At 57.5% G+C, this 20,648-nt stretch overlaps 2 protein-coding genes across 8 annotated transcripts in view; one reads left to right on the forward strand and one right to left on the reverse strand.

Moving 5' to 3' along the window:
* Positions 1–2,621, reverse strand: part of TNPO3 (transportin 3) — a gene marked incomplete at both ends in the record, with an annotated part of 42,336 nt that extends 39,715 nt beyond the window's left edge. For all 7 annotated transcript variants that reach the window (XM_082015454.1, XM_082015455.1, XM_082015452.1 and 4 more), the window contains one exon: positions 2,496–2,621. In XM_082015454.1, the coding sequence (XP_081871580.1) occupies positions 2,496–2,621 (126 nt within the window). The remainder of the gene's footprint in view (positions 1–2,495) is intronic.
* Positions 2,622–8,566: 5,945 nt separating this feature from the next.
* TSPAN33 (tetraspanin 33) lies at positions 8,567–18,814 on the forward strand (the record flags this gene model as incomplete). The annotated part of the gene is made up of 7 exons (XM_082013829.1): positions 8,567–8,639; positions 17,401–17,528; positions 17,621–17,695; positions 17,780–17,875; positions 18,076–18,204; positions 18,405–18,566; positions 18,713–18,814. 7 exons carry the CDS (start codon positions 8,567–8,569, stop codon positions 18,812–18,814), a joined length of 765 nt encoding a protein of 254 aa, XP_081869955.1.
* Between the last annotated feature and the right edge of the window lie 1,834 nt (positions 18,815–20,648).

Here is a 20,648-nt window from a genome sequence, read left to right on the forward strand (position 1 = left end):
GACACCACGGTGCGACGAGCACGGCATCGGCTGGCTCCAGGCTGCCTCGTTAACCATCGCTGCAGAGCTCGCGACAGCACCTCTCTGAAAGCAGTCGTGATCTTCTCTCGACAAGAACGAGGGGGCTGGACAGCCCCCAGGCCTTGGGCAAATCAAATGTGTTATCTGTTCTGAAGTTAATGCTACCAGAAGCGCCCACCTTCCTCCAGCTTGCGCCTGAAACTTGAAATAAACTCAGTAAAGAGTAGTTACACAAGCCGAATGTGCTGAATGAAACCAAGCTGTGCCCCGGAGTGCCCAAAGGTCTGGAAAATAACAAAGGGATCCCCTTTGTTTTCTGGTTTGGGAGCTGAGATGCTTCACACGCGCTTATTTGCACGGCAGGACAAAAGGAGCTGGGCAGAGAAACTGTTCAGTCGCTGGAGACTGTGTGACAGCCGGAGCCAGCCAAGAGGAGCCGCGCAGAGAGACGCCTCATAGGAACACAAAGGCTAAAAGCACGTAAGGGAGCCTGTGATTTATATGAAAAACAACCTGGACAACACAGGTAAGAGCCCAAAGAAAGCACAGCGGAGCAAAAACAGCCCCCAAGACTTTCCACAGGCAGAGAGATCCCATCCTTACGGGTGGTCGGGGTATTAAAAAATAAAAAATAAGTCCCAAACACTGCAAGCTCTCCTTTTCATGGGGCAGTTTGTACCAAGTGTGGGCAGCCAGAGCGCAGCCCGCAGAGCTCTCACGCAGAGGAGCCACCTTCAGTCTCCCATCCTGGCATGGGTGAAATCCATCTTCTTCATCCCGTTGCATCCCCCACGCACCCCCGATTCTCCACTCTGCCCCAATGGCTGATCGGGAACCCCTCCAAGCACATTGCGAAATGGCTACCTACCCCACGAATGGACCCGTGTTAATTGCGGCTTCGTTAACTCCCCTCGTACGCTAACGCAGCACAGAAGCTGGAGTCCTCAGGCTGCTCTCGGCCCCCTCGGGCAGGGATGCGGCAGCCAGCAAACACGGAGCACCTGCTGCTGCGACCACAGATTTGGGTTGTTTCTGGCAGAGGAATCATCTCTGAAATAATAATCTTCCTCTTTCAACTGAAACTAGATCTTCACATGGGCACAGCCGCAGTCGGCGGCGCTCAGACCCACCGAAACACCGCCGTGGGCTCAGACCTGCCGCCAATCGGCGTTCAGCCTCTTCACAGAACCCAAATTCTCCCTGAGAGCCTTCTGAAGGGCGAAGCCCCCTTCCTGGGGTGGGTGAAACAAGGAAAGCAGCTGCCTAAATACACACACACACAACTGGTGGGTTTTTCCTCGCTTCACGGAATAACTGTGGGAAGAAACGCTGCTGCAAACTCTCGTGGTACCCGGGGATGTAACTCTGTGTGGGGTGCTCAAGTAAATAAAAAAAAAGGGGGGAGGGCGGGGAGGAAAAAGGTGAATCGGGAACAAACAGTCTAAAGATTTACCAGCTGGTGGGAAGGTGATGGAGCTGAAAGGAGCTCTGTGAAACCCTCTTGGGAGGCACTGAGGGAGCCAAGGAGGGGAACTCCCTGCTCTGCTCCATGGGATTCAGGCTTCGAGAGAAACAGACCAGAGACTCGCTTCTCCTGAAGCCGCAGCACACGAGATAAAACTCGTCAGGCTTCTGCTGGGAAGGCAGCAGCAGCCACCAAAGGTTTTGGGGGAAGAGCAGAGGACAACCACGGACCACGGTGCCAGAAAGGGCACCGGTGCCGTGCGGGGAGCGATGCGCCAGCGCAAAAGACAACAAGGAGAAACAACGGGCTTTGGAGAGGAGAGAACAGAGTCACCCCCAGCTTCACAAGCGACACGGAACAAGTCTGTTTCCACCAGGACAATGCGAGGCCAGAAAACACATGCTGACTCCCAAATTTAGTCTTAAGGCTAAAGTTTGGGGAGAAAGAGCTCGCCACGCGTCGCTTACAGGCTTCAGGGAGGAGGAACAGAGCTTTGGCTCCATCGTCCTCTGCCCTGATGCCTTCGGCCTCTCCCACCGACACCGGGCCAGGAGGGCGATGCCTCCCCACCGGCTCCGGCGTGGGGTGCCTACTGGCCCCCTCACCTCAGGCGGCGGGAGAAGATCGGGGTGAGTCCCAAATTTTTTCCCAACACCTCCCAGACTCGGCTCCTCCTTCCCAGGCGCCGTGAGGGGCCGCGCCACACGTGTCAGCCCCGTCTTTCCTGTTACTGAAGAGCAAAGCCGCGGAGGGAGCCGACAAAGGCCGGGGCTGGGGCTCCCCAAGGCCGCTCGGAGGGCGGCGTTACCCGAACGACCCCCGCTCCGCTCCGGATGGAGCCCCGGGGAGCGGCCCGCGGCGGGGCCAGGCCTCCCCGCCGGCTACCGGGCACCCAGCAGGCGCGGCCGGGCTCCCCGGGGCGAGGAGTCACCGGGACTGCGGCGGCCCCGTGTCCCCGCCGGCTCCCACCCCGTTCCGGTCCATCGCCCCGCTCCCCACCAGGCCTCACCGATCGCTGGAGCTCGCCCAGCCAGCAGCTCGCCCGCTCCTTGCCGCTGGGGTCGGGGTCGTGGTAGAGCGCCTGCACGGCCTGGTAAACCACCTGCAGGCTGGGCTTGCCCCCGCCGCCCTCCATGGCTGCGCCGCCGCCGCCCCTCAGCGCCGCCCGCCGCTGCCGCCCGCCGCCATCTCCTCGCCCTGCGCGCTCCGGTACCGGGACGGGGCGGTGCAACCGCACAGCGGGTCCCCCCCCCCCCGGAAACACGCGCCCGCCGTCACGCGCGTTCCGCTTCCTTCCGTGCCGCTTCCTTCCGTTCCGTTCTAATCCGTTCCGCCTCGCCCCGCCCCGCTCCGTTCCGTTCCGTTCCGTTCCGCCCTAGCTCGTCCCGGCCCTCCCCGGCTCGGCCCGTCCCGCCGCCGCCCGGCGCCGAGCGGTTGCCGCCAGCCCCGCCCGGAACGGTCCCGCCGGGCTTCCGGGGGTGCGTCTGGCAAAACGGCCCGGGTGCGCCCGGCCCCACGCGGAAGGGACGCGCCCGCCGCGGCGGGAAGGAGCGCACGGGCCCCCCCACCCTCCCCGGGCATGGCCCATCGCCCCCCAGCTGGTCCCGTTAGCCCGGTCTGGGTGCACCCGTCACCCGCCTGCAACCCCTCCGCCCGGTCCTGGCACCCCGGTCCCCATAGCCCGGTCTGCGGGAGTCCCATCGCCCCCAGCCCCGCCAGCCCGTCCCGCTGGGGTCCCCTCACCCCTCCCAGTCCCACCACCCCCTCCCACTGGGGTCCCCTCACCCCCCCCAGTCCTACCACCCCATCCCACTGGGGTCCCCTCACCCCCCCCCATCCCACTGAGGTCCCCTCACCCCCCCCAGTCCTACCACCCCATCCCACTGGGGTCCCCTCACCCCCCCCCATCCCACTGAGGTCCCCTCACCCACCCCGAGTCCTACCACCCCGTCCCACTGGGGTCCCCTCACCCCCCCAGCCCCTCCAGCCCATCCCACTGGGGTCACCTCACCCCTCCCAGTCCCACCACCCCATCCCACTGGGGTCCCATTGCCCCCCAGTCACACCAGCCTGTCCCACTGGCATCCCCTCGACCCCCAGGCCCCTTATCCCAGCCTGGCCCAGTGTGCCTCCATTATTCCCACTGGTCCCAGCAGCCCAGGGTGGTCCCAGTCCTCTTTCCCACCCTCGTTCCCAGCCCCCGGGGTCCCCTTGTCCCCCCTCTCCCCATGGGATAACTCAGCACCATCCTGCACTGACCTCCCCTGGATTCCCACGAGCCCCCCAGCCCCACAGGGCTGCCCCACTCCCCCTTTCCTGTGGCCTCAGCCCCACGGAGGCTTCTCCTTTTTTTAGGAGAAAAAAAAGCCCTCTTCCCACTGAAAATGGGGGGAGATAAGGAGACCTGGGGGGGTGACTTGGGAAGAAGACGTGATCTCTCCCCTCTGTGTACAGAGCTCTGGCACCTTCCGTGGTCAGAAAAATGGGATCCTCCACGGGACAGGGTCACTTTGGGTTAATCTGGACCATTTTCTGACCCGTCTCCAAGTATCCGGAGTTCGGGGGCTCAGCAAACCTGCGGATCTGCGGGGAAAAGAGCTGCCGCAGCGACACGGGGCCGGGGGCTGCACTGTGCCCCGCACCCCGCACCCCGCGCCCCGCACCCCGCGCCCCGCGCCCCGCCGTGGTGGTGCCGTGGCCAGGACGCGACCTCGGCTGGAGGGATGGGGAGCAAGGGGAAGCCCCAAATCGGGGGTGATGCTCCTTTTCCTGCCCCCCTCGTGCCCCCAGCCCGGCACGTGGGTCTGGGGACCCGCCGGGAGCTGGACCCCCCTGCGCTCGGGGCTGAGCCGCCTCCGTCCCGCACTCCAGCTCCAAACACCGATGCGGGGCTCATCCAGACACAAACTTGGTCCAAATTTGGTCCAAATACCGACTCTGGTAGGAGACCGGAGCCCTGCTGCTAAACCCAAGTGATCTGGCACAAAAAGACCCCAACAAAGAGGAGTGAGACCCAAAACGGAGCCGTTCACGGGGTGTCCTGGAGGAACAGGGTGTAGGACAGGAGCTACGGGGTCCACGCGATATATTACATTTTATAAGCATATTAAGCATGGATGTATTGAAATCCCAGACCGTAAGGCGTTCGTTGAGGGTGGCAAATCCTCCCACTCAAAACTCCGTGGTCCCTGCGGAGAAAACACCAACCCAGGGGCCTACGGCCTGTATTTCTACGGCTTTATAGAAAGATCTATTTCTGTGCCTATTTCTATATTTTTATAGAAATATCGCAGGCTGTGCCCAGAAGCGACTCATGTAGGACACCGTCACATCGGCCCTGAAGCCACGCCGGCCGTAACTGCTCGTGTTCGGGGTGGAGAAGGACGGGGTGTTCTTCATTCCCTGTGTAACTCCCCTCCCCGAAGGCCCGAGAGATCCCACCAGAACCGGGGTGATGCTTATCAGCATCCGAGACAGCGTTTTAACAGGGAGGGGAGGGACTCCTCCGGTAAGGTCTGGAGAAGGTGTAACCGCACCCCAGCCCCTCTGGAAGGGAAGAGGGTGCCCATCCCTGCAGGTGAATCACAGAATCGTTGAGGTTGGAAAAGACCCTTAAGATCATCAAGTCCAATTGTTAACCCAACACCCCCACACCCACTAAACCATGTCCCGAAGTGCCACATCCACACATTTTTTGAACATCCCCAGTGATGGTGACTCCACCACCTCCCTGGGCAGCCTGTGCCAATGCCTGACCACCCTCTGGTGAAGAAATTTTTCCTAATCTCCAATGTAAACCTCCCCTGGTGCAACTTGAGGCCATTTCCTCTCGTCCTGTCGCTGGTTACTTGGGAGAAGAGACCAACCCCCACCTCACCACAACCCCCTTTCAGGGAGTTGCAGAGAGCGATGAGGGCTCCCCTCAGCCTCCTCTTCTCCAGACTGAACACCCCCAGTTCCCTCAGCCGCTCCTCATCAGACTTGTGCTCCAGACCCCTCACCAGCTCCGTTGCCCTTCTCTGGACACGCTCCAGCACCTCAGTGTCCTTCTTGGAGTGAGGGGCCCAACACTGAACACAGGATTCGAGGTGCGGCCTCACCAGTGCTGAGTCCAGGGGCACGATCCCTGCCCTGCTCCTGCTGGCCACACTATTCCTGATACAGGCCAGGACGCTGTTGGCCTTCTTGGCCACCTGGGCACACTGCCGGCTCATGTTCAGCCGGCTGTCAGCCAGCACCCCCAGGTCCCTTTCCACCGGGCAGCTCTCCAGCCACTCCTCCCCAAGCCTGGCGCATGACGTGACATAACGGAATGGACTAGAACAGAGTTTTCTCTCTCTCTCTCCCACATGTCGCTACAACATTAGCACTAGGAGAGCAAGTATCTATATCCATATCCATATCCATATCCATATCTATATCCATATCTATATCCATATCTATATCCATATCCATATCTATATCTATATCCATATCTATATCCATATCCATATCCATATCTATATCCATATCTATATCCATATCTATATCCATATCCATATCCATATCCATATCCATATCCATATCCATATCTATATATATCCATATCCATATCCATATCCATATTCATATCTATAGCCATATCTATATCTATATCCATATCCATATCTATATCCATATCTATATCTATATCCATATCCATATCCATATCTATATCCATATCCATATCCATATCTATATCTATATCCATATCTATATCCATATCCATATCCATATCTATATCCATATCCATATCCATACCCATACCCATATCTATGTAAAAACCACAAGAATAAAGCAAATATATGTATATTACAAGTTATCACAGAATTCCAGCTAGTGATGTAAGTATACACAATACTTACAAAAATATACAATAGTAATATATTTTGTTACATACCAACATATAGTGTGTATATTTTAATATTATATACAAAAATACAGAATAGTAATAATATAACATAACAACATAATGTAACAATATAATATAATGTAACTTAATGTAACAATGTAACATAACATAACATAATGTAATGTAACGTAACATAATATAACGTAACGTAATGTAACGTAACGTAATGTAACGTAACATAATATAACATAACGTAACGTAATAGAACATAACATATTGTAATATTTTGTAATATATTGTAATATATTGTAATATATTGTAATATATTGTAATATAATATAATATAATATAATATAATATAATATAATATAATATAATATAATATAATATAATATAATATAATATAACATAATATAACATAACATAATATAACATAACATCAGATCACACCAGATCACACCAGATCACACCAGATCACATCACACCAGATCAGACCATGGAATTAGAACAGGATGGAACACCACCATATCCCTCTATCTCTCTACTACAAGTCACTACACAATTCCCCCCAGGACAATGTGTCTATCTGTATATATACGTGTGTATATATATATAAAAAACCAAGAATAAAGCGAATTTATCAATATCACAAGTTATTACAGAATTCCAGCTAGTGACGTAAGTGCATTCATCCGTCTCGTCTACACTCCAAGAAACTCTTTTCGTATCCATAATGCAGATGGGGTGAGACCTACGGCTCCAGATGCTCAAAATACCCCCCCCCGAGCAGCAGCAGCCAAAGCCCTGCCAGCCACGAGCCGCAGCCCGCGTCGCCGCAACAACGTCACGCCGTTCCGCGGCAATTTGTCAGCGTCTCTCTGGTCTCAGAAGAAACCGGAGGTTAATTGCGTAGCGCAGCCATTGCGGCCGCTTCGGCAAGTTGTGTTTTGTACAACGGCTGTTTAAGGATCCTCTCGTAACACGCCGTACAGATGATTAAAAAAAAAATAATGCCACGTATTTCTCATTTAAGTGATCCGCCTGGGCTCTTTTGACAAAGAAAAGGGGATTTTGGGCCATGAACAGCCTTTCCGTCGGCAAGCTCGTCACACGGCGGGCTAAGCGCGACGCGATGACACGCCTGTGCGCGAGACTCGGTGCACCTCCGTGAAGTATGCGCCAAAACCGCCAGAAACGGCACTTCCTTACCTGCGTGAGGGTGAAAGCCTATATGAAATACTTGCACAAATAGACAACAGTCATGTCTTTTATATTGCATACACAATATAGCATTTATATTTTAATGTTATGTACAAAATATAGAATAGTAAAATGTAACGTAGCATAGTGTAACATAACGATACAATAATACAATATAATATAGTATAATATAATATAGTATAATATAGTATATTATACTATATATATAATATACTATAATATACTATAATATACTATAATATACTATAATATACTATAATATACTATAATATACTATAATATACTATAATATAACATCATATCATATTATATGATATAATGGAATTAGAATAGCCTAGAACAATACCATATCTCTCTACCTCCATCTCTCTACTACAAGTCACTACAAAATTACCACCAGGACAGTGTGTCTATATATATATATATCTCTGTGTGTGTGTATATATATATAAAAAAATATATATATGGACAGTGGGCCACCAGCTTTGCCTGGAGTCATCATGGTGTTGGCCAAGTGAGCACCAGGGGTTGGAAGAGCAGTTGAATCTCGTGAAGGACTGAAGTGGATTGACCGAAAGCGGTGGTGATCTGCAGAGCCAGATGTGTCCTCTGGGCCACATGTGTCCCAGTCATCAGCAGTGCTCAGCCACCCATTACCCTGTAAACTGGTGAAAATTAGGACCGATTAAATTATCGTGTCTTTGGTAATTCATATAATTAACACCCCATGTCAGATGCCAGAGCCCCAGATTATCAAAAATATCATCATTTGTAATTGGGGATTAATTATTAGAGGTCCATGAGGTGCCCAGGTGAGGATCATTAGGAGCTGGCGTTCGTTTGTCCCGCGTAAAGTGCGTGTGATTGCAATGCGGAGTGTAATTACCACGGCTGAATGTGTGCCTCGGGGTGTCGTAATGCTTCGGAAGGCTTCGGTCGACAATTTGGGGTGCTGGGGAGTAATTATCCCAAATGAGGTTGATAGCAGGATGCTTCACGGGCAGGTTCTGTTGACCATCCTAATTCGGCATCTAATGGTGGTGAAGGAAGTTCCACCTCAACGTGAGGAAAAACTTCTTTGCTGTGAGGGTGATGGAGCACTGGAACAGGCTGCCCAGAGAGGTTGTGGAGTCTCCTTCTCTGGAGACCTTCCAAACCCCACTGGACGTGTTCCTGTGCAACCTGCCCTGGGTGATCCTGCTTTGGCAGGGGGGTTGGACCAGTTGATCTTCAGAGGTCCCTTCCAACCCTTACCATTCTGTGATCCTGTGAAGCAACTCAACAACCTGGCTCGTTACCCACTGGAGAAATCGCATTCGTAAATTGAATGATGCAATTGCCACCCCATCCCTGGGAGAACAGAACGAGCATTATTGTCCTTGCTAGATGTGACCTAATCATTATATGATAACGATTATGAGAGGAAAAGGAAATTAAAGGAGTTTTTCCCCCAAAACCCTTCTTAATCTGGTACTCCCAGTTGCCCACACGTTGGGTTTTCACCTCAGGCTAATTGCCAAACACACTATCAGGATGAGGAATAAGGTTGGACCAAGGATCCAGGGAAGACCACCCGAGTAACAGGCAGTTTGGCCATCCACCGCTCGGAAGCGAGGGGCTCGTTTCCCTGACGGTTGACCACCTTCCACGTGGAGCTTCAAAGAGGTGTTTGGAAGGAGAACAGTCTTATTGCAGATGATTAACCTGTACAGTCCCTCCAATGGACAACCGACGATCGTCATTTATACCCAAAATTGAAGTTTCACCACGGTTGCCATCAAAAACTTTCCAGATTGGATGATGAAGACCAGTCACAGCTACTGGTTGCTTAAAGCAGCAACTACGCCGTCAAGGTGACATTGCCACCCGTGATATGGGCAGGGACTGGTTGTGGTTTGGGACTCACTGGTCCAAGTGCCAAGTCGTGGTTGAGCTTTAAGAAGTCAATTCAGGAATACCATCGGGCTGGGGACGATGAGGTATGTGGAAGATCCACCAAATTCCTCCAGATTCAGCCCATCTCTGTGTATCTTTATTTTTGAAATGAGATCTGTTGTCTGATGGTGTGCAAACCATGGTGCTACGTTCATGTGAGCTTGAGGGCAAGGGTAGACCGTACCTAAGCCGCTGCCAATCTCTAGCCCAGTTAAACTATGCTCCCATTTATTGGGAGTTTGGCATCGGGGTCCTATAAAATCTATTTGCCATGAGGACCACAAGTATCTACCATCCCTCAGGTTGCGCCAGACAGGCATGTAGCCGGCCCACCGTCACGCCGCGGAGGTGGAGAGGGCACATGTGTGGCATGGAAGATCAATACCAGCACTCTTTTGAGGTCCTTTGGACAAGGGATCTGCTTGGTGGTTTCGCCTGGATCCCTGATCCTTGCCCTAGACCTGGATCATCAGACCAAGCCTTTGGAAATCAGACAGGGTGGTGCATCCAGAATGGGCGAGGGTGGCAGGTCGAGGGGGGCTCAGCACCCCCTTGCTACTGGATGTTGTGTCCTCGATGTCCCCCGTCATGGTGTGCCACGAGCATCAGCAGTTTCTGGATTGCGCTGGGCTGTGGGATTCCCTGGGGAGCAGGAGCGGACTCTCCCGATCTTCCAAGGATGGGGAACAGGGTCCATATTTTAAGAGTGCCTTTCCAGCGACGGGTTCGGTATCCAACAGGGAAGGAGCCAGCAGAGGTTTATCCCATGGTGACCACCATGATGGGGAACCTTGCCACCCAAAGGCTGACCCAAACCATAGGGAAGCTCATTGGGCTTTATCGGAAGCTCGTTGCCACAATCCCCATTGTCAACCTCCCTCTGCGAGTCCTCTACGTAAACTGAAGGGCTCTCCATGTAATGTCAGGCCATGGCCTGATGTTGTAAAACCTTGTGTATCAAGAAACGATGTGCCTTGTCATGAGGAACCATCAATCCCCATCCTCAGAAGCTGTGCCTCTGCAGGTGGGCAACCATAATGAACCCTGGGATGTGGCCTCCTCGGGATCCCTACAAGCTCCTCCAAGTCCTGGAGCTCCCAGGACTTGAAGGAGCTCCTTCTCGCTGAAGGATGACCTCAGCTCGGGTGTCTGCTGTGAGGCGTGGGAGGGAATACACCGCCTGCCAGGTTATGCCTAAAAATCAAACCGTTTGGTTGGGTCCCCATCAGTAAATTTGCAGATGACACTAAGTTGGGTGGGAGTGTTGATCTGCTGGAGGGCAGGAGGGCTCTGCAGAGGGATCTGGACAGGCTGGATCGATGGGCAGAGGCCAACTGTACGAGGTTTAACAAGGCCAAGTGCCAGGTCCTGCACTTGGGTCACAACAACCCCATGCAACGCTCCAGGCTTGGGGAGGAGCGGCTGGAGAGCTGCCCGGTGGAAAGGGACCCGGGGGTGCTGGTTGACAGCCGGCTGAACATGAGCCGGCAGTGTGCCCAGGTGGCCAAGAAGGCCAACAGCGTCCTGGCCTGTATCAGCACTGGTGTGGCCAGCAGGAGCAGGGCAGGGATTGTGCCCCTGGACTCGGCACTGGTGAGGCCGCACCTCGAATCCTGTGTTCAGTGTTGGGCCCCTCACTCCAAGAAGGATGTTGAGGTGCTGGAGCGTGTCCAGAGAAGGGCAATGGAGCTGGGGAGGGGTCTGGAGCACAAGTCTTATGAGGAGCGGCTGAGGGAACTGGGGTTGTTTAGTCTGGAGAAGAGGAGGCTGAGGGGAGCCCTCATCGCTCTCTGCAACTACCTGAAAGGGGGTTGTGGCGACGAGGGTGTTGGTCTCTTCTCCCAAGTAACCAGCGACAGGACGAGAGGAAATGGCCTCAAGTTGCACCAGGGGAGGTTTACATTGGAGATTAGGAAAAATTTCTTCACCAAGAGGGTGGTCAGGCATTGGCACAGGCTGCCCAGGGAGGTGGTGGAGTCACCATCACTGGGGATGTTCAAAAAATATGTGGATGTGGCACTTCGGGACATGGTTTAGTGGGCGTGGGGGTGTTGGGTTGATGGTTGGACTTGATGATCTTAAGGGTCTTTTCCAACCTCAACGATTCTGTGATTCACCTGCAGGGATGGGCACCCTCTTCCCTTCCAGAGGGGCTGGGGTGCGGTTACACCTTCTCCAGACCTTACCGGAGGAGTCCCTCCCCTCCCTGTTAAAACGCTGTCTCGGATGCTGATAAGCATCACCCCGGTTCTGGTGGGATCTCTCGGGCCTTCGGGGAGGGGAGTTACACAGGGAATGAAGAACACCCCGTCCTTCTCCACCCCGAACACGAGCAGTTACGGCCGGCGTGGCTTCAGGGCCGATGTGACGGTGTCCTACATGAGTCGCTTCTGGGCACAGCCTGCGATATTTCTATAAAAATATAGAAATAGGCACAGAAATAGATCTTTCTATAAAGCCGTAGAAATACAGGCCGTAGGCCCCTGGGTTGGTGTTTTCTCCGCAGGGACCACGGAGTTTTGAGTGGGAGGATTTGCCACCCTCAACGAACGCCTTACGGTCTGGGATTTCAATACATCCATGCTTAACATGCTTATAAAATGTAATATATCGCGTGGACCCCGTAGCTCCTGTCCTACACCCTGTTCCTCCAGGACACCCCGTGAACGGCTCCGTTTTGGGTCTCACTCCTCTTTGTTGGGGTCTTTTTGTGCCAGATCACTTGGGTTTAGCAGCAGGGCTCCGGTCTCCTACCAGAGTCGGTATTTGGACCAAATTTGGACCAAGTTTGTGTCTGGATCAGCCCCGCATCGGTGTTTGGAGCTGGAGTGCGGGACGGAGGCGGCTCAGCCCCGAGCGCAGGGGGGTCCAGCTCCCGGCGGGTCCCCAGACCCGCGTGCCGGGCTGGGGGCACGAGGGGGGCAGGAAAAGGAGCATCACCCCCGATTTGGGGCTTCCCCTTGCTCCCCATCCCTCCAGCCGAGGTCGCGTCCTGGCCACGGCACCACCACGGCGGGGCGCGGGGCGCGGGGTGCGGGGCGCGGGGTGCGGGGCTCGGGGCGCGGGGTGCGGGGCGCAGGGTGCGGGGCGCGGAGCTCGGGGTGCGGGGCGCGGGGCGCGGGGTGCGGGGCTCGGGGCGCGGGGTGCGGGGCGCGGGGTGCGGGGCGCGGGGCTCGGGGTGCGGGGCTCGGGGTGCGGGGCGCGGGGTGCGGGGCGCGGGGCGCAGTGCAGCCCCCGGCCCCGTGTCGCTGCGGCAGCTCTTTTCCCCGCAGATCCGCAGGTTTGCTGAGCCCCCGAACTCCGGATACTTGGAGACGGGTGCGATCCTGTGGCGTTACGTGCGTGGCGTGACGTGACGTGACGCGACGCGACGCACCCCCCTAGCAGTCCCGTCCGGAGCAGGCTGCACGCGCTCCGCACCGCCCCGCGGCCCCTGCGCGGAAGACGGAGCCACAGCCCCGCCCTCCCCCCGCCATTAGCACTAATTAACAGCCTCGCTTCGGCCCGGCGGGGGTCCCTGGCTCTCGGGGTGGTGCTGCTTCCCCGGCGTCTCGCGGTCCCCGAGACCCCACGCGTGGTGGCGGCTGCAAAACCGCGGCGGGGGGCAGGGGGAGCGGGCAGCACTGGGCACAGCTGGGTGGGCGGGGCACAGCTGGGTGGGGCACAGCTGGGCGGGGACAGCCCCATCCCAGCCCCGCCCCCGCGGTGCCGCGCCTGGCCGGGGCGTGGCGCCGGGGCCTGGGCGCGGCGCCGGCGGGCGGGCAGCAGCCGGGACGCCACGGTGAGGGGCGCGGGGCCGCGCGGATGGTGCCCCCCTCTCCCCGGGCGGTAACGGGGCCGGGGGAGGCTGCCGGGCCCCAGAGCATCCCAGGTGGTCGGGAACGGGGCTGTGCCCACGGCCCTGCACCATACCTCCCCCGGCCCTATAGCCACCACGACCCTGCCCCATACCTCCCCCTGCCCTATAGCCACCGCGGCCCCGCCCCATACCTACCCTGGCCCTAGAGCCACTGTGGACCCTGCCCTATAACCACTATAGACGTCTGCCCTATAGCCACCCAGGTACCTGCCCTATGGCTGCCCCAGAGCCCTGCCCTATAAGCACCCCAGCCCCTGCCTTCCCCAGCTGCGCCCTGCCCACCCCGGGGGTGGCAGGACGGGTGCGCGGTGGCTCGAGGAGGGCGGGGGGAGGCTCCGCTGGGGCCCTTGGGGGGGGCGAAGGGCAGCTGACGGTCCCCCCACCCATCGGGAGACAGCCGAACCCCGCGGGGCCGCGGCCGGGGGGCCCAGACCCGCCCCGGGCACCCTCGGCCCCCAAATAAAGTGCGTTGGTCCGGAGCGGTGGGGGGGGCCCTCCTTCCCGCTGCACCCCGGCCTGCGCCCCGCTGGGGATGGGCTGGGGGGTCCCCGTGCACACCCGAACCCCCGTGCCCGCTGTCCCACCCACAGACACGGCCTTCCTCTCGCCCCGCCCACAGACACACCCCTACGGCGTGGACACGCCCCCCGGCGTCCCGTGTCCCACCGCACCGAGCGGCGGGGGGGACGGGGGTGTCTGTCCCCGTCCGTGTGCGGCGTTGGGGTCCCCAAGGCAGGGCCACGCCGTGGGCAGGGGACGAGCAGAGGCAACGGGCTCTGCCCGGGGCCCCCCGGGTTTGGGGGGGGGGTGGCACCACCCCCTGCGGAGGAAGGTGTGGTTGGGGGCCACCTCAGCCATGGGGACACAGCCATGGGGAGACATCAATGGGGAGACATCCATGGGGACACATCCATGGGAGTCATCCATGGGGACTTGTCCATGGGGACGCATCAATGGGGAGACATCCATGGGGAGACATCAATGGGGACTCGTCTATGGGGAGTTGTCCATGGGGAGACAACCATGGGAACACGTCCATGGGAACACATCTATGGGGACACATCCACAGGGAGTCATCCATGGGGACTCATATATGGGGACATGTCCATGGGGAGACATCCATAGGGAGACATCCATAGGGAGACATCCATGGGGACACATGCATGGGGACCTGCCCGGTGACATCTCAGAACCACTTTCTGCCATCGTCACAGGATCTGGGGAGGATGGTGCTGGTGGGAAGGAGACAAATGTCACTGTCACGAGGAGGGCGGGTGGTCCGGTGGTGGGATCTCCCAGTGTTCCATGTTAGGGCCCTCCGACCCCTCGATGCCGGTGGCTGTGGGGAGCTCCTTACCTGGGTGGGGGCTGGGTGACCCAGTGAGACCCCCCATGGCACGTGGGCAGGGGATAGGGACACTGGTGGCTCTCACTTCCCTTTCCTGCTCGGCCGTCATGGGGCAGCTCCAGGAACGCGACAGGGATGCGGGGATCTGGTGGGGTCACATATAGGTCTGATGGGTGGTCGTGTGGGTCTGATGGGTGCACAGTTAGATCTGGTGAGTGGATATATAGATCTGATGGGTCAACGCGTAGATCTGGTGGGTGGACATGCAGATCCGATGGGTGGATGCGTATATATATGACGGACAGACATAAAATCGATGGGTAGACATGTAGATCTGATGGCTGGAGGTATAGATCTCATGGCTAGACAAGTCGATCTGATGAGGGACACACCAACCTGGTGGGTGGACATGTGGATCTGTTGGGTGGACACGTGGATCTGTTGGGAGACAGGCAGATCTGATGGGTGGACATAGAGGTCTGACAGATGGACGAGTAGATCTGACAGTAGGATGGTGCATCCATGGACCAGCATGGGCACCGTCTTCTCCATCAGTGGGGCAGAAGTTCTTCTGTGGGGACTAGGAAGCATTCAACCCCACCAAGACCTCCTGGGTTGCCTGAATGAGCTCTCTGGAGGCCCACGGGCATCAACCACAGTGATTTTGGGGCTGTGGGGGCTTCTTCTAAAGCAGACACCTCCCTGGGTGGTGGGGCCTGCAGCTGGGGCCGGGTGGTGGCTCCTCGGTGACACGGGCTGGGTGCCATCGCTGTGATGGCACCTTGGTGACCCAAGAACCAAGAAGGGGATCTTTGGTTTCAGTTCCTCTGCCCGAAGCACTCTCCTTCCTCCGGGAAGGGCTGTGCCGGCACCAGCAGCTGCTCCCCGGGGATTTCCAGCCTCGATGAACCCTGGCATAATAGATAAATAACAATAAATATAATAATAAATATAGTAATAATGGGGGGGGTGCTCCCCCAAACAAAGGGGACCTGTCCCCGCGATGGCACGGCCATCGGTGATGCAACATGGTGATGACTCTCACCTGTGCCCACACCAGCCACGAAAACCAAAAGCGTGATACAAAAATAGGTGCAAAAATTCAGAAAAAAAAAAAAAAAAAAGGGTGGTGGGGGGGCAGGATTTGAGGCTTGGATCCGGTTCGGGAAGGGACCTGCTGGGTCCTCGCGGTGTGGGCTGAGTCTGTAATTAATGGAAACGAGCTGAGCAAACGGAGCAGAGCGTTCTGATGGAGGAAGGAACGAGCCGTCCTCCTCCTCCTCGGCTTCGGGTGGCTCCCGCCGGACGCCCGAAAATAAAGGCAAATAGGAAGAAATCCAGCAAAGTATCCCATTTTGACGCAACTTGCAGATTTTAGCAGCACAAAAGGGAATTGCCAGGGTTATGGGGTTCCGCTTCCTCATGTTAGTGAGGTCGCTGGAGGCAGCGCGCCGGCACTGTCCGTTTTGGGGCGGTTTCTGCAAATTTGCGGTGAGAGATTCGGCCCCACCCTTTCAGGGAAACCCTGAATCTCCCCAGCTGGGCGCGTTTCAGGGACGAGGGCTCTCCTGTGTCCCTGCCATGGTCTCAGCTGTCCCCTCGCCTCCCTCCCGAGGGCTGTCCCCGACGGCAGAAATCATTATATATACATATAACTATAATAAAATGCAACCACGCCCCACCCCCCGGGCTGGTGTCTCTGGGACAGGTTTTGGGGGGAGGCGGGGCTGCGGGGTCGGCCAGGAGGGATTCGTCACGGACCTGGCTCATCACGCGATTGAAAAAACCGGGTGCGCTGGCCCTTTAAGGCGGAGGGGCGCCGCGAACAGGTGCGAAGGCGACACACCGCGCTCGGGGGCGGGAAGAAACGAGCGACGGGGCAAGCCACCAATGGGAAGGCAGCGTGAGCTAGGCGGGCCAATGAGCGGGCGGCGAGCGGAGGGGGCGGGCCGCCGCCCGGCTCAGCTGCGCTCGCGGGGGGTCTCCGGCCTCAGTGAGCGGCCCGGCCATGGCGGGGCGGGCGGCGCGGGGAGGGGGCGCGCGCGGGGAGGGGGCGCGCCGCGCGGCTCCGCAGGTGCGGGGCCCTTGGGAGCGCGTGACGTTCCGCGGGGCGGGGGGAGGGGGGGGTGTGTGTGGGTGGGTGAGTGTGTTAATTTCTTTTTTATTTAAAAGATTTTTTTTCGTTTATAATTTGGCGGGGGGTGTGTGTGTTAAAGTGTGGGGGTTTTAAAATTTTTATTGTTTTTTACAATGTTTTTTAGATATTTTGATTATTTTATAAAATTTGGGGGGACTTTTTAAACTGGCTTTTTGTTGGTTTTTAAACTGTTTTAGTTTTTTAATTTTTAATGCTTTTTTATGTTTTTTTTTTTTAAGTGGGGGAATTAAAATTTTGGATTTTAAAAATTTAAAAGTGTTTAAAAACTTTTATTTTGCGGGGACTTCTACTTTTTAAATTTTTTTTAATCTTTTGGGGGACTTTTAAAGTTGTTTTTTTTTTTTTACGTTTTGGGGATTTTCTAATGCTTTGGGGGATTTTTTAAAATGTTAAAACCGGCAGCGCGGTTCCCCTCGACCGGCGCCGGGGAGAGCGGGACTGATCCTGTGCCGGCGCCGCGGTGGGGGTGCCCGTCCCGTGGGGGAGCGGGCGGGGGGCTGCCGGTGACGTCTCGCCGCGGCAGAGGCGGCGATGGCCTGCCTGGCGGTGGACCCCGCCATCCTGCTCGTCGTGGTCGGCGTCCTCACCTTCCTCATCACCTTCTGCGGCTGCGTCGGCTCCTTGCGGGAGAACATCTGCCTGCTGCAGACGGTGAGGCCCTCCCCCCTCCCGGGGCACCCCCCGCGGCACCCCGGCCTCTCGGCCGCGACCGCCCGCCGCCATCACCTTCCTCTCGCCCACAGTTCTCCGTCTGCCTGACCGTCATCTTCCTCCTGCAGCTGGCGGCCGGCGTGCTGGGCTTCGTCTTCTCCGATAAGGTACCGCCGGGGCGGGGGGCTGGATGACCCCAAGCTGGTCCTGTTGGGTGATGACCTCGCTGATGTGCTGCGCCGGCCCCGTAGGCGCGCGGGAAGGTCAGTGACATCATCAACGGCGCCATCGTGCACTACCGGGATGACCTGGACCTGCAGAACCTCATCGACTTCGGGCAGAAGGAGGTGCGTGGGGGGCAGGCTGCCATCTCCCTCCGACGAGGACGCGTCCCCGCTTCAATCCGCGGGGTCCCCCAGCTTGGGGCCGCCGGGGGGCTCCCCCGGGAGGACGCGGCGTCGGTGGGGAAGGGGGCAGCCGCGCGTGCAGCCCGCGTCGTCCCAGCGCCGCCGCCTCCCCGCCGAGCGCCCCGTGGCCTCGCCCGCAGTTCGGCTGCTGCGGGGGCGTCTCCTACAAGGACTGGTCGCGGAACGCGTACTTCAGCTGCGCGGCCGCCAACCCCAGCCGCGAGCGGTGCTCCGTGCCCTTCTCCTGCTGCCTGCGCGACGCCGACGAGGTGAGGACCCCCCTGGCTCCCCCAGCCTGCCCTCCGGGCTTGGGGACCCCCGGCTGGGGATGCTGCGGTGGGGTGGGGGTCCAGGTACCCTGGGGGCTTAGGGAGCCCAGCGCTGGAGGGATGGGGCTGGGGACACCCCACTGGTGCCGAGGCGAGGGCAGAGCTCCCGGTTGCCCCACGGCTGCCCCCCCCCCCCCCCGGCCGTGGTCAACACCATGTGCGGGCAGGGCCTGCAGGCCGTGAGCTACCTGGAGGCCGGCGCCTTCATCCACACCAACGGCTGCATCGACAAGCTGGTCAACTGGCTCCACAGCAACCTCTTCCTGCTGGGGGGCATCGCCCTGGGGCTGGCCCTCCCCCAGGTACCGGCGGCCCCCCTGGGGACGGGCGGGAGAAGGGACCGACCTGCAGCTCCGCGTTGCTGGACGTGTCGTGGTGGGTTTTGGGGGACGGGGAGCGGCGCAAACGCTCGGCGCCCTCGTCTTCCTCTCGCCTTCCTCTGCTGCAGCTGGCGGGCATCCTGCTGGCTCAGATCCTCGTCAGCCAGATCAGGGACCAGATCAAGCTGCAGCTCTACAACCAGCAGCACCGTGCAGACCCCTGGTACTGAGCCTCGGCGCACCGCGGCAGCGCCGGCGCCTGTCCCCGCAGTGCAGCGGTAGCCCAGGGAACTGGGACCTCAGCGGTGGTTTTGCAAGCCCTGGATCCGTAGGAGGAGCTGAAGGGGCTCTGCCGGAGAAGACGGAGGTTGGAGCAGGCTGCGGACGCCCGGCTCCGCGCGCGGTGGCCGCTGCGTTGCAGAGAGGGACGTGCGAGGGTGCTGGGGACTCCGTGGCTTCGGCAGCCGGTGTGAGAGCAGGTGCCGGGCTCGGCCAGGCTGTGCCGTGCTGCTGTGCCCCATTTGGGGACCAAACCAGTCCCCGTGAACTGCTGTCGGCGTCTGTCCGTCCGGGGGCCTGAGAGCTGGTGCGCAGGTTGTGCGCCAAGGTTTGCACTCGGACGCGGTTCCCGTCTCCTCTCACGCTGGGGATGGGCGTTTGTCTGTCCATCCGTGCCCCGAACTGCCTGCACTGGGTGCCACGGACCCCGTCGGCTCCGTCTTGGTGCCCTGTGGGGAGGACAGCGAGGGCTTCGCTCGCCGGCCGGGAGCAGGAGCCAGCGCCTGCACGTCCGCCGCGGAAGAAAAAGGAACGGGAGGACGTCCTGCCTGGGGCTGCCCCACGGCCGCTTCGTTAGCTGAGGGCGGGGGTCCCCTCTCAAACCCCTCAGCGGGGGGCCGGGCCGTGACGTTTCCCTTTGCTTTCATGGAGAATAAAGAGCGAGGAAGCCGGAGCCTGCCCTCTCTGCCAGGCGGGGCGGGGGGCTGCCGCACCACCGTGGCTCTGGGCGATGGCGCGGTGGGGACACGGTCACGGCCAGCCCGTCTCCGTGCAGTGCCCCTGTCATCTTGACTGCTGGTGGGTTTTTTTTTTTTTCTTCCTTGGACTGGGTGGTCCCCACTTGTCCCCCCAGTGGCTCTTGGCCAGGGTGCCACCGGGGTCTTGGGGACTCAGGTGGCCACAGTGGCCCGATCCTGCCCCAGCATCATCCAAGGGCCAGCTCCCGGCCAGGTGCCCTGGGAAAACTACCCCAAAACTGTCCCCCTTGTGCCCCAAAGAGAGACATTGCCCCCTAAAAAAGACACTTCTCACCCCAAAAGAGCAACTTCTGAAAAAGTACCCCCCAAAGCAACTTTTCTTCCCCCAAAAAGCCACCCCCTCACCAAAATGTGGTTTGTCACCCGAAAGTGATTACTTCTCCAAAACGTGACACCTCCCCCCAAAAAGTGATTTCTCCCCTCCCAAAAAGTTACTTTTCTCCCCCAAACCTCTCCTCCAAAGAGCTACTTCTCCCCTCAAAATAAAGTTCTCTCCAAAAAGTAGCTGCTCTCCAAAAGTGGCTTCTCGCCCCCACCCAAAACTGACTTTTGTCCCCAAGAAGGGAATTCCTCATCAAAAAGTGACTTTTTCCCTAAAAAGCAACTTTCCTCCCCCCAAAAGAGACTCTTGCCCCCCAAAAGCAACCTTCCCCAAAAAGTGGCTTTTGTCTGCCAAAAGTGACTTTCTCCCCCCAAAATAACATCCCCCTCAAAAAAATAACTTTTCTCCTCCCAAAAGTACCTTTTGTCCCTAAACAGTGACTTCTCCTCACCTAACAGTTAACTTCCCCCAAAAAGGTGACTTTTATCCCCAGAAAGAAACTTCTGTCTCCCAATAAAGTGCCTTTTGTCCCCCAAACCTGACTATTCTCCCCATCAAAAGTGGCTTCTCTTCCCCAAAGGCAACTTTTCTCCTCCAAAAAGCGACTTTTCTCCCCCAAAAAGTAACCCGCCCAAGTGACTTTTTGCCTAAGAAGCTTCTCTCTCCCAATAAATTGCCTTTTGTTCCCAAAAAGCAACTTTTGCC

The sequence above is a fragment of the Phaethon aethereus genome (assembly GCF_964289735.1).
Source record: "Phaethon aethereus genome assembly, chromosome: 1".
NCBI classification, from domain to species: Eukaryota; Metazoa; Chordata; class Aves; order Phaethontiformes; family Phaethontidae; genus Phaethon; species Phaethon aethereus.